This window comes from Podarcis muralis, chromosome 1, assembly GCF_964188315.1.
Source record: "Podarcis muralis chromosome 1, rPodMur119.hap1.1, whole genome shotgun sequence".
NCBI classification, from domain to species: domain Eukaryota; kingdom Metazoa; phylum Chordata; class Lepidosauria; order Squamata; family Lacertidae; genus Podarcis; species Podarcis muralis.
The window spans coordinates 49,517,430-49,529,932 of NC_135655.1; the positions used below are offsets into that span (position 1 = coordinate 49,517,430).

Sequence of the window (12,503 nt, forward strand, 5' to 3'; positions counted from 1 at the left end):
ACTGGAACCAACATAACCTTAAACCCAATAATACGTCTGCCCTTAGCTGGCCCCTGCAATTAAAAATGCCCCCCTCTGATTAATCAACTAAATAGGGTAAATCCAATGGTATTTATTCACAAGCAGAATACAGATGGTGGAAATGATTCCCCTTTCCCCTCTGTGCGCCCCATAATCTGCTCTAGAGGGTTGGGGCATTGTCCAGAGCAAGACTGGAGGAAACACAGAAGACTGCATGAGAAACAGGAGAAGGATGAAACTCCATCATGCGTGATGTGGAATGTTGCCCACTTAACACTTCTGGCCTCTGTAGGTGTGCACAGCTGTGTTGTTAACACAACAATGTATTATTGGCTATTGCATATATTGATGATTACAGATGCTGCCTTCAACAGGTAGGTTAGGTGCCTGAAGAGCAACTCAGTTGTCTCCATATTAATAAGCTTTGGAGCTGCAAATGGATAAATTCTATTATCGAAGCCAGACATAGGTCCACCGGGCAAAGCTATGCGGCTGCCTAGAGCCACTTTAACAGCAAATGAATGGGACCCAAACCCACTGAGGTCTGTTCGGTGGTATACGTTTTTCTGCTGTTTTAAAAGCATTGTTTCCATGTTTGGGTGCTGGGGCATCTATTCCATGTATGCTTAACCCTGGCATGGTGCAGTTTGACCAATACAACTGGTGTAGGATTGGGATATTCTGGCACAGACACCTGCTGAAGCCCACTTCTGCAGACAGACAATGATTGATTAAGTTAAAAAGCCAAGGGCAAGACTAAAGATATTTCTTGGCTGAGACAATGCTGTCACAAGTTTATATATTCACATTTTAAAAGGTAGCATAGCCCTTAAAAGTTTATATCAGGTCCCAACCAGAACATATGCAACACCCTAGTCTCATTTGCTTACAAACTCTGTTAACTAATCCCATACAGACTGCTCCCTAAACCGCACATTCCTTAATACATTCAAAATTAAATTCCCACAAGTGTTTGATACCACAATTCACCTATGGCTTCCCCAGTGCACTGTTTATCACACAAAGGAAATTTGAGTCATATGTGGAGCCAAGCAAGCTTGCTTGCTTATGGTACATGCAGTGGTTAAAGTTGTAGGTTGTGGAACAGACTTACTAAATTTGCTAACTGCTTCCTTCAAACGGTCTGGATACAGGGGCATAGCAAGGCGGGTGCGGTAGGTGCGCCCCCCCCCCTGGGTGTCCCCACTGAGGGGGGTGACAAAATGGTGGGCAACACTCACCACAGGGCCTGCAGTGCGCCTGAGCCACGCTTCTCTTCTGGGAGTGACACGGTGGCTTAAGCACCCGCAGGCCCAGCGCTGCCCCAAAGAGTCCGCCCATTGCCTCCCCCTCAGCTGTAGGGCGGCTTAGTGGGAGGAGGCAGGCAGACTCCTTGGAGGCCTCGCTGTGCCCCCATGAGCAGCTGGCCCCGCCCCTGGGCGCAGGGCACGCGCGCCATCCCAGGTGCCCAATCGGCTTGCTCAACCACTGTCTGGATGCCCAACCTGGTAGAACTAAACTAACCCTTTTCTGACATAGTGGCTTTTAGGGCAAATTGTACACTGTACCTGAAGAATTTTATGTTATACAAGAAGAAACACTAAGCTGGAAGGACTGCCCCATTAGGCATTCAGTCTCATCACTTTCTTTCTGACAAAAAGCCTCCTGAACTGATGCTTGTCCATAATTTCGTAAAAGCTCCCTTCTAAGAAGATACATGTTCTGTTGGTAAACAGTTCTTACAATTCGTAAGATCTCCCTAGTGTTTAACATGGATCTGGTTTCTTGTAATTTTCGCTACACACAGAATTGCAGTGTAACACATAAAAATGCCAAGAGCTCTCTGACAATGGTCACTGAGCAGGGACATGTAACTCCATGTTCCTCAGTAACCCAATTCCAATCAAAAGCAAAGTGCCATCTGAATTGCGTGTCCTATAGAGAGCGCAGGGCAGAGGCCTTGAGCAACATGCTAATCATAGAAATCCAGTGAAAAGCTAAGCAGCAGCTACACCAGAGATAAGAAAACAGGAAGGGTGACACTTCTGTGCACATTCCTGGAGAATGAACCTAAAAATATATATTTGCATATTAATTTGGCTTAGAGGGACCAAGATTTCCCCTTTATGGATGAGAGTCTCTTTGGGTCCTGGCTAGGCTAGACCGGTAGAATTTCTTCAGTGCAGAAATATAGACAGGCATTTCCTGCCAAGGCCTAGAGGCCAGAAGCTGAACAGAATCCATAGATTCCTTCGAACAGAATCGTTTGCAGAGATCACGGAGTATTTCAATAACCAGCTGAGAGAAAAGGTTGATCCAGAGGTTTTTCTCCAGGCCTTGAATGGAGCGAATTTGGTAAGCACAGTAGACAGTGGTAAAGATGAGCTTCTTGAATTCCTGTGGAGTTATAGGGGTGTCAGACTGTGAGAGGAAGTCCAGGTACTCTTCAATCCCATCTGGGTTTTTTGGAATCTCATGCTGAAGAACCCGGAGTAATCGCTTGGTGGGACGCAGAGAGGCAAACTCTTCATCCTCAATCCTGATTGTCTCATTGGCCATAATTTCAATTCCTCTCCAAAGTAACTGAAAGAAAAAGAATAGAATTGTGAGGATCAGCAGACAGTTTTTTCTCTGTGGTAAGAAGTGATCATGCTCGAGAATTAATTTTTGCTCAGGGCAGAGTGGCTAATGGCCAGGAGGATAAAATTTGCTTCTATTGTTGCATGTGACTTGACTTACTTGCTTGCGTCATCTGGGTTGTGTTATTAAACTATTCCTGACACCATTCAAATGGCTTGTTGTGGACTCTTCTCTATTCACAGCATCTACAATCCAGCTTAGATTGGCTCATGAGAAATAACTGGTGATAAAAAGGACACTTGGCAGTCCTATCTTTGGGCCAATGCAGGGATGGGGAACCAACATCCAGATGTTGTTGAGCTATAGTTCCCTTCATCCCTAACCGTTGACCATTGGGGTAGTGAAGTCCAACAACATCTGGAGGGTCACAAATTTCCATAGCTGTCAACGTTTCCCTTTTTTTTTAATGGAAATTCCCTTATTTCGAATAGGATTCCTCACAAGAAAAGGGAAAAGTTGACAGCTATGCAAATTTCCCGTGCCTAGAGCTAGATTAATTTTATCTCCATTCTAGCCCTGTGACTCCTTATCCAAAGTTTCCTTTCCAACATAGCCTGTACCCATCTACAGGCATGTTGTCAAACTTGGGTGTCTTTTAGACGGCTAGGCATGGCAGATGGAGTGAGGGATCATCAAGAGAATATTGTTCACAATGGCAGGATTGTGGAACTATCCAGTACCACATCATTCCTGCTCCTAGAGGAGATTTGTTTCCTGCATTCCTGATTCTAGCTCTTTAACACAAATAAGGGCAGGAAGTTCTGAAACAGGCTAAGCAAAGCTCACGAACATTAAGTGAAGATTACTGCTCAGATACCCATCTGCATCTGGCTGCTTGAGACCTCAAAATGAATTGTGCTCCAATATAATAAACAGAGTTCATCACTGATATCACCACTGTTTTGGTGGCAATGGTGTGTGTGTATTTAAGATTATTTTTTAAAAAGGAAGGGTGTGGAAGGTTCACACATACAGAGGGAGAATAAATATTAAGCATGGGTTCCTTGTTGAAGGTTAACAGTGGGTTCCAATTCTGAAGGATGAAGACCATCACCTTAAGAAATACTGCTGTTAAAGAAAGTGGTGAAACAGCAAATGTTGGTAGCCCAGTACTGAATGTGTTCTCTGTCACTCAACTGGCCTGTTGCACAATCAAGAGTTCAGAATCTTTCCATATCTCCTTCCTATAGCCCAGCCAGCTAGCTCAGTCTAATGAGCAGAAGTAGCCCAAGGCTGCCATCTGGTGGACTATAGTTTACATAAGCAGAAAACAGTGTTTCTCGGGAGTTCCATGTCTCCTCACTGAAGCTTCAGCCGATGCCTTAGCTGAAGTAAAAGAGAACCTGAGATCCTTAGTAATGTGGAGCTGCTGTAAAAAAAGGGGGCATTGTGCAGTATAATGATCTCTGTCGAAACTGAAGAGCCAAGAGAAAACAAATCGGAGCACTAATGTTATTGAGGGCCATTGCTACCATACCCTATACAAAAATTTTGAAATTTGCTTCAAGCATTGGTAACAGTAGCCAAGTGCTGTGGTAGAGAATCTGCTGGCAGAAGGTCCCAGATTTAATCTCTGGCATCTCCAGGTAGAGCTCGGAATGTCCCCTGCATGAAACGCATAATAATAATAATAATAATAATAATAATAATAATAATAATAATAATACTTTATTTATACCCTGCCCATCTGGCTGGGTTTCCCTGGTCACTCTCAAAAGCTGCTGCCAACTCAATACAGTGGTACCTCAGGTTACATACGCTTCAGGTTACATACGCTTCGGGTTACAGACTCCGCTAACCCAGAAATAGTACCTCAGGTTAAGAACTTTGCTTCAGGATGAGAACAGAAATTGTGCGGCGGCGCAGCAGCAGCACCAGGAGGCCACATTAGCTAAAGTGGTGCTTCAGGTTAAGAACAGTTTCAGGTTAAGAACGGACCTCCGGAACGAATTAAGTACTTAACCCGAGGTACCACTGTATATGGTAGATTCCTAAGCTCCTAGATGCACAGTGACCATCTTCACACCTAACACAGCCACATTCCTTAGTACTAAAGAAGGGGCAGAAGTGTGTCATTGTTCCTACACAATGACAATCACACTTCTCCTCCTGGCACCAACAAAATGAAAGGTTGGGTAACTGTAGGCCAAGAAGTTGGAGCTGTTGCAGTGATATCAGCAGGGCATGCCAAAGGTGAAGGAACCTCACATCCTTTTCTTTGTGGATTTGCTTTTGCCTAAATTACCTCTAGTATGATGCCAGCATTCTCAACCCCATTTGTATCTGGAGCATCCTGGAGGTCAATTTGTTCATCTGGAAAAACAATAGAGAAAATAGTATTTAAATCAACATCTCTTCACCTATCCTCCTTCACATATATGCCTGATTTTCTGAGATTTATTTTATTGTGTTCAATATTAACCTGAGGTAAAAATCTCAGGTTATATATAAAACACTTATTATAAAATAATCTTTATTATTGTTTTTTAAAAATGTATACCACTTTTTATATGAAGATCACAGGGAGGTTCACAATATAAAAATACAAAATAAAAACACAAAATACATAATAAAACAAAAACAAAACGAATAACCCACTTCCCAGAAACACATTTAAAAGGCCATAGAATGTTAATCAGCCAAACAGCTTGTGAAAGGGAAACGTTTTCACCTGGCACCTAAAGGTAAGTAATGAAGGTGCCAGGCAAGCCTCCCTGGGGAGAGAATTCCACAAATGGGGAGCAATAATGATACAATCTGTTTTGTTCTCTCGGGTACACCAGTAAAGACAGATGTCAAATTTGTTCAATATAATGTGGTTTCATTTATTTAACAATCAGAGTATAGCTTTGATATTTACTTCATCATGGTCTTGTTCTCTCCTAGCTCCCTCATACACAACTCCAACAGACAGTCTGCCTCTGGCTGAGGCTCCATCCTTACATATAAACCTCCCAGAGGGTTTCCCCTTCAAAAAGTTTCAGGCCTTTTAAAGCTGGTTGGACTAAGTCAGGGGTTGGGAACCTCAGGCCCTCCAGGCCTTTTCAGCTGGCCTGAGGGATTTCCTCTAGACAATGGCTCCTCTCCAGATCATGCTCCTCACTTGTCCTACTTCTGCACCCTTCTGGGTTCTTTGTCTGACTGGAGTGCGTTGCTTGATCTGCAATAATGCCTCATTCTCATCAGGACGGAGAGACATGTGAGTAGGGACACTGGATTTTGCAAGGCTGGGTTGTGCTGTGTAAAGCCAAGCATCACATCCATTCTTCCACCCACTTCTGCCTCTGACTCCACCCACCAGTGACATGTGACCCCCCCACCTTGTGTGTGGAACAGGAAATACTGCTTGGCTTAGAGATTTGGGGGAGTATTATTATTATTATTCTGCCCCGTGGAGGACCTTAAGGTCCACAAATGACAACATTTTGGAGGTCCCAGGTTGCAAGGTGGTTAGATTGGTCTCAACTAGGGCCAGGGCCTTTTCAGTACTGGCCCCAACTTGGTGGAATGCTCTGTCACAAGAGATTAGGGCCCTGCGGGACTTGACATCTTTCCGCAGGGCCTGCAAGACAGAGCTTTTCCGCCTGGCCTTTGGTTTGGACTCAGTCTGACCCTTATGTTTCCCTCCCCTTATGGTCTTGATTTATCAGCTACTTTAAAATGAGGCTGCATTTTAAATTGCATTTTAACCTGTATTTTAAATTGGGGTGTTTTTTTCCCTCTCTCTTTTTCTCCTGTTATGTTTTTATTGTGATTTTATTGGTGTTAGCTGCCCTGAGCCCAGCTCTGGCCAGGGAGGGCGGGGTATAAATAAAATTTATTATTATTATTAGGCATTTTCAGTGGGAGATCTGTGTCCCAGTAGCCCCAGTGGACCAGCCTCCGCTGCATGCTGATAAAGTTAATAAAGTATACTGCAATGATCACAGTAAAACTTAGAACTACTGTATTTTGTTCAAAAGGATGAAATTTGCTGTAAGTGAGGTAGCCTGTTTAAAGGTCACGGAACTTCCTCCATTTCATGTTGTTGTACTGTATATTGTTTTAACTTAGCATGCTAAGTTATACTGAAGTCTTATCTCATCACTTTATGTATTCTTACTTAGCTGGTTCTGCATTTACCGTAATATTTTTCTCTGTTTAGGCATTATTATATATTTATTTATATCCTGCATTTTCCCCTGGCAGGGACTCATGCGCTCCATTGTTACAACCCGTAGGCTAGACCAGAAGTGGGGGCCCCGTGGCCCTCCAGATGTTGGTGAAGTACAGCTTCCATCAGCTGCAGCAAACATTGTGAGTGCTCAAGAATGATGGAGTTGCATTTCACCAATGACTGAAGGGCCACTAGTCCCCAAACCAAACAGTTCAGCTGTTCCCAGATTTCTTTGCTAGGGACTGTGGGAGGCAGCACCAGGCCATATTTTGCAAGTGGAGTTGCATACAGAAGCAGGTCTGGAGTGCATTATACTGTGGAGTCCAAAACTAGGCAAGTATCCTGGAATGGCGTACCAAAGATGAAGAGGTTAAAACTGTGATAATACATCGGGCTAAAGATTTTGGAAATAATATTCAATTAGAATCATGGGAAAGGTTATGGAGGGAAGGTATTAATTTTACTGCATGCAGCGCACTTAAAGAAAATGTTATGAAAATGATGTATAGATGGTATTTAACACCAGCTAAACTTGCCAAAATGTATAAGACAAGAACTAATGAGTGCTGGATATGTAAGGAAAAGGAAGGTACGGTATATTTTAGCACATGTGGTGGACTTGTAAAGAGGTAAAGGCTTTCTGGGAAATGATATATACCGTAATGAGTTAAAGAAATTGTTTAAAAATACTTTTGTTAAAAAACCAGAAGCCTTTTTATTGGGTATAGTGAGTGAAGAGATACTAAGGGAAGATAAAAGACTGTTTATGTATGCAACGAAGTACCAACAAAAGAAGAGTGGCAGTTGAAGATGATGGACTTTGCAGAACTCTGACAGGAAAAAATCCTGACAGAAGCTGACAGGAAAAATCGAAAACCAACAAGATCAAGTGTTTCAAAAGGACTGGAGTAAATTTATACGATATCTGAAAGATTATTGTAAGCAACTAACATCACTAGCAGGGTTGTTTGAAGTCTTGCAATGAGAAACTTTCTACCTTTCTATATTTATTTAAATTTTGAGTTATTTTGTAATGTGTGTAATTAGAATCGGAAAACATACAAAATGCAATGATATAAAGGTTAATTCTGAAAGCCATGAGGCGGGAGGGAAGGAGGTTGACAGTCTCTAAAAAGCCAGGGACGTAAAGTGGAGTGTAATGATATATATAAACTAGGCAAGTACCCTTGGGAATAAGGCACAGAGAGGCTCAATGTATTGTTGGAATGAAAAAGCCAGTGGGAACTCCTGATCTACAATATTTTCATTTTTGGCACAGATGTAAAAAGTTAAGGTTCTCAACTCACAGAGGCAAGATAAGAACTAAAATAGAGGTTAGGCTTGCTCTAGAAATGTATTTTCTGAATTTCATCATTGGGATTATTAGATTAAGCTAAGGAGGTGCCTGCAAGAAATATAACATCTGCTGTTTCTGTAACTTTCCTTATTGCAGACAGCTTCCAGCTTTCCCTTCTAGAGTAATTCTCCCCAGAGTCGTGGAGAAAAACTCGCAGAAGTTGCTTGGAGAATGAGGCTGTGCACTTTTGCTTAGAAAAGATGATGCCTCTAGCCAGGTTGCAGTCTCCTGATCAAAGCCATCTGTCTTCAATTTTGGATTAAAGCTCAGATTGCAGCTGCATTTCATTTCTCCATAATACATAATTCAGGAAGTCTTTTGAGACTGACAGGCAGGAACAGAAATATTCCATTAAAATAACACTAATGGTGAAGGTAGTATAGTTCTCAACATCTGTTTTGTTGAGTTCACCCAAGTGACTTCCAAGCCTTTAAAAAGAAAAAAGTTCTGTTGGCAGTGGCAGGCATCCTATGCCTTCAGTAAATGATATGAAAAGCCCTATTTTGTGCTACCTTTAAAAATATTGCTTTTCCCCTGGCCATTGCCACCCGAGGTGTATGTTTTTGGGACCCATCCAATTATTGTGAATGTGGTTTGTTTTAGACGGCTGTATTTTAAATTGTTGTAACTTAACCTTTAACATTTAACTTAATCCTTGTGGTGAAGTATAATAAATTAATAATAATAATAATAACCCTGCCACTTTTTTTTAAGGCACAAGAGTTGCTTTCCTAACCAGGACCTGGCAACTTCACATTTGATTACCTTACCAATGCAATCATATCACTACGGTAAATTCAAACTCCTGCTTCTGAGAGTGAGGTATCAAGAAAACGGCTACGGAAATTCAGTATATAAATAGACCAGTCAGAAACTAGCCCTCTCTGGAATTGTTAGTCCAAAACCATTTGCCATTTTGTGAATGCAACAGTGCGAGCAGCAATTGGAAGCAGAATACAGCAACAGAGTAATCCACTGCAGAAATAATAATAAAGTCAAGATTTTCCTCACAAAGCACCTGCCTCATAGCTGCCACCTATGTTTGAAGGCTGCTGGAAAATTCCCAGATGATGTTAACATGCTATTAATTCCAAGAGAGAAGAGCTGCATGAGTGTCCCATACAAACAGATGCTTGTTTCAGAGATTAAACAGAGGAAAAGTCGTTGATACGTATAGCATTCCTTAGAAAGTATGTGAAAGGGGTGTGTGAAGACTCAGTAGAAAGTATCTGTGTCTGTTTAACTGTCTCACTCTAGCAAGATCCTGACTTATTTTCTTTGGCACAGTAGCAGTCCTTTCTTGAGTTTTATCAGATAACCTTAGTCCTGAAAAAAGCCCATGAAAAACCCTCCACTGGCACTCATGCACAAAATAGCCCGATCGGTTGCATTGATAATAACAGAAATATATTGGCTGCCCACTGCAGAGCAGCCTTCTCCAGTTGTGGGTGAGCTTCCTACCTGTCTGTCTCCGGGATCCAGCAAACACACAGAGCATCAGAGCTGCCCACAGGCAGGTTCCAAAGTGCAGCTGCAGCATCTGGGCCATGTCAGGAAGAGTCCTTACCCCTTTCTGCAGATAAAACACTTTGGGTGAACCTGAAGTTGTTTACTGCTGTGTAGTTTCTTTCTCCTCTCTTTACAGTCCAAGAAGTTGCTGCTGAGACAGCTGGCCTTTCTCCAATTCCAGCCCAGGGCAGGGCTTCCAGTTCAATTCCCAGTTCCTAACAGATAGTTTCCATCATAATGAAAAAGAAAAGAAAAGAAACTTTGAAGGCTCAGGCTCCAGATTCTCCAAATGCTCTGCCAATGCAAGTCCCATTTATTTCCACTTGGAGCATCGGGCTGTTCCTTATTTGGTTTTTGGCTCACCAGGTTAAGACTTTTATGATTCTACCCCTTCCCCCAACCAGCTGCGAGCTTTTAAGAAAAGAAAGAACATGCTCTTAATAACCAAGGATTTATACTGACAATTTGAAACGTGCATGGCCATAAACTAGTCCTCCTTAGAAAGGCCCATTGATACTGCCTGAAGGACAATGGAAGTGCAGCTTGTTTCATTTTGCTTCAAGTCATTCTTTTCCCCCTCAAAGTTTGCTTTCCAGCACTGAAATCCAACAGAAATTCTGACGTGCCACAGGAGGGTGGGGCTGGCAAATCTATGCCAGAAAGTATTCAGTAGAGAGGAAAGAAAGGTTCATTTCTTCAACTCCGTTGCTCTTGGAGGAGAAAGAGTACAGTGACCTGTCAGAAACCAACACACACCCAACCGTCTCCATCAGCCAGCTATCTCCACATGGGAGGACCAGTTTTAAGAAGTTTGATATTATCATCCGTTTCAGCCATTCATAGGAATTTTCCACAGCACTTTCCCACCCCCACATTTCAGGAAAAACAGGATTTATGACCTATAACCCTGCAAATCCACTACGGCACTCCAATTGTTGTTGGCACTACATTTCCCATCATTCCTGAGCATTGGCCGTGTGGGCTGGGGCTGATGGGAGCTGGAGCCAACAACCGGAGGGCCTCAGGTTCCCCATCCCCTGCTGTAGGATCTCTCTCTTTTAGCACCATCCCAATGTTTTAAAAGGCTTGCTGGATTCTATATATTTAAATAATTTCATGGAGTGGGGGACTGGTAAGAAACTTTCTGCACGTACCCAGTTCTCCCCCCCCCCCCTTGTACCAATATCAAAAGCTTATCAAGTTTGACCCAATGCTGTGGTTCAGTTTGCACAACAGACGTTTGCATGTGCAATGGAATTCCCCCTTCCTCTCCCCTGCAGCCCCCTCATGCACCCTCAACATGTATCCCAGAGGGATGTGGGTCCTTCCAAAGCAGATAGGGCAGCATTCAGACGAAGGAGAGGAAGGGCAGTGCCAGTGTGCAAATGGCAATCCACTTGTGCAGTGTTGAAATACAACCCAAATCCCATATTGATACACCAATATCTAGAGGGCCTTGATGTTGTGTGTATTTCAAACCTATAAAGACACCTGCAGTCAAAACAGTATTGTTGCCCACAATCCTCTTCATTTTCATCTTTCCCAGCTACTGTATCATTTTCAGGTTTGGTGCCTCCACAGGCTGAATCTCTTCTTCCTCTCATTAGGAATAGAGACAACAAAAGTGCCACAGTATCTTAATGCTACCCTTCTTTCCAAAACAGGTCTAAGCACACACTAATCCATGGAGTTTGATTCATTGCATCTAAGCCAGTTTTCTGGAAATTTTACCAAATTGGGTACTCCCTAGAAGTGCGTGTGAGAAACCTCTAGAACATGTCTTGTTGACAAAGGATCGCTGAAACATCAAAAATGGCCCTGGACTTGTCATTTAAGTTCACTCCAGTAATTCTTGACAATCTGCAAAGTGTTGCAAAGGCACAAATCCATTGTAAGGAAAATGGCAAATGCTCCCCATTATCTAGAAAAGGGGAAGATGTTTGGGAAGATTCACCCACCCTACTCCCTCCAATGCAAAGTGGAAAGCACTCTGTAGCTGATTAGCGCCACATGTGCTGAACTCCAGCTGCTCAAATCTCTGCAGTGAGCTTTGGCACAACTTCTGTTGTCTCTCAGAAATCCCCCATACTGCTGCAACAGCAGCTTTTTTTAAACAAATGAAATTTAACTAGAACAAAAGCTTAAAACATCTGGATTCCAAACATTGTTCTGGGTTCAAACCCTCAAGAAAGGAAACTTTCCATATAATATATCTGAGGTCAAATTAAATCTATTGTTTGTAGCCCTCCACCCGCTCATCCTCCCCCTTCTCTTATATCACACCCGGTCCTCTATGTTACAGCCTATGCTCAGGGATGGGGAACCTGTGGCCTTCCTGATGTTTCTGGACCGCAATTCCCATCATCCCTGACTATTAGCCATGTTGGCTGGGGCTGGTGAGAACTGGGGGTCCAACATCCAGAAGGCCACATCCTCCCCATTCCTGTCCTAAGCCCTGCAACGATCTATGCCTTGCTTCTGCAGAGTGTTTGGCTCACTTTTGGTGCTTAATGTTTATTCTCAGTAGAGGGGCAACCAGAAAACCACAACTCATATTGCTCCACATTTCAAGGAGCAGCCTCCTTTATGGCCACATTCATTATTGAGTAACAAAGCCATATGCTTGCGGTCACATTTACTGCAGCATATTGGGGTGGGGGGGTCACAAATGAATTGGCAGATAGAGACATTAATAAAATGTATCCAACTTCATGGCCTAGAGAATTTCTCAATAACCCGCAGACACTGCTGCCAGTGTCCTCCAACAGCAGCTGCGTGACCACAGCTTGTTTGAAGACACACAAATAGGCCTAACAATCC

General features: G+C 42.9%; 1 protein-coding gene across 1 annotated transcript; it reads right to left on the minus strand.

Moving 5' to 3' along the window:
- Positions 1-97: 97 nt before the first annotated feature.
- FAM180B (family with sequence similarity 180 member B) lies at positions 98-10,270 on the minus strand. Its single transcript, XM_028726029.2, has 3 exons — positions 9,636-10,270; positions 4,907-4,974; positions 98-2,604 (listed from the first exon to the last, which is right to left on the minus strand). The coding sequence occupies exons 1-3, from the start codon at positions 9,721-9,723 to the stop codon at positions 2,146-2,148; spliced, it is 615 nt and encodes a 204-aa protein (XP_028581862.2). The 5' UTR covers positions 9,724-10,270; the 3' UTR covers positions 98-2,145.
- Between the last annotated feature and the right edge of the window lie 2,233 nt (positions 10,271-12,503).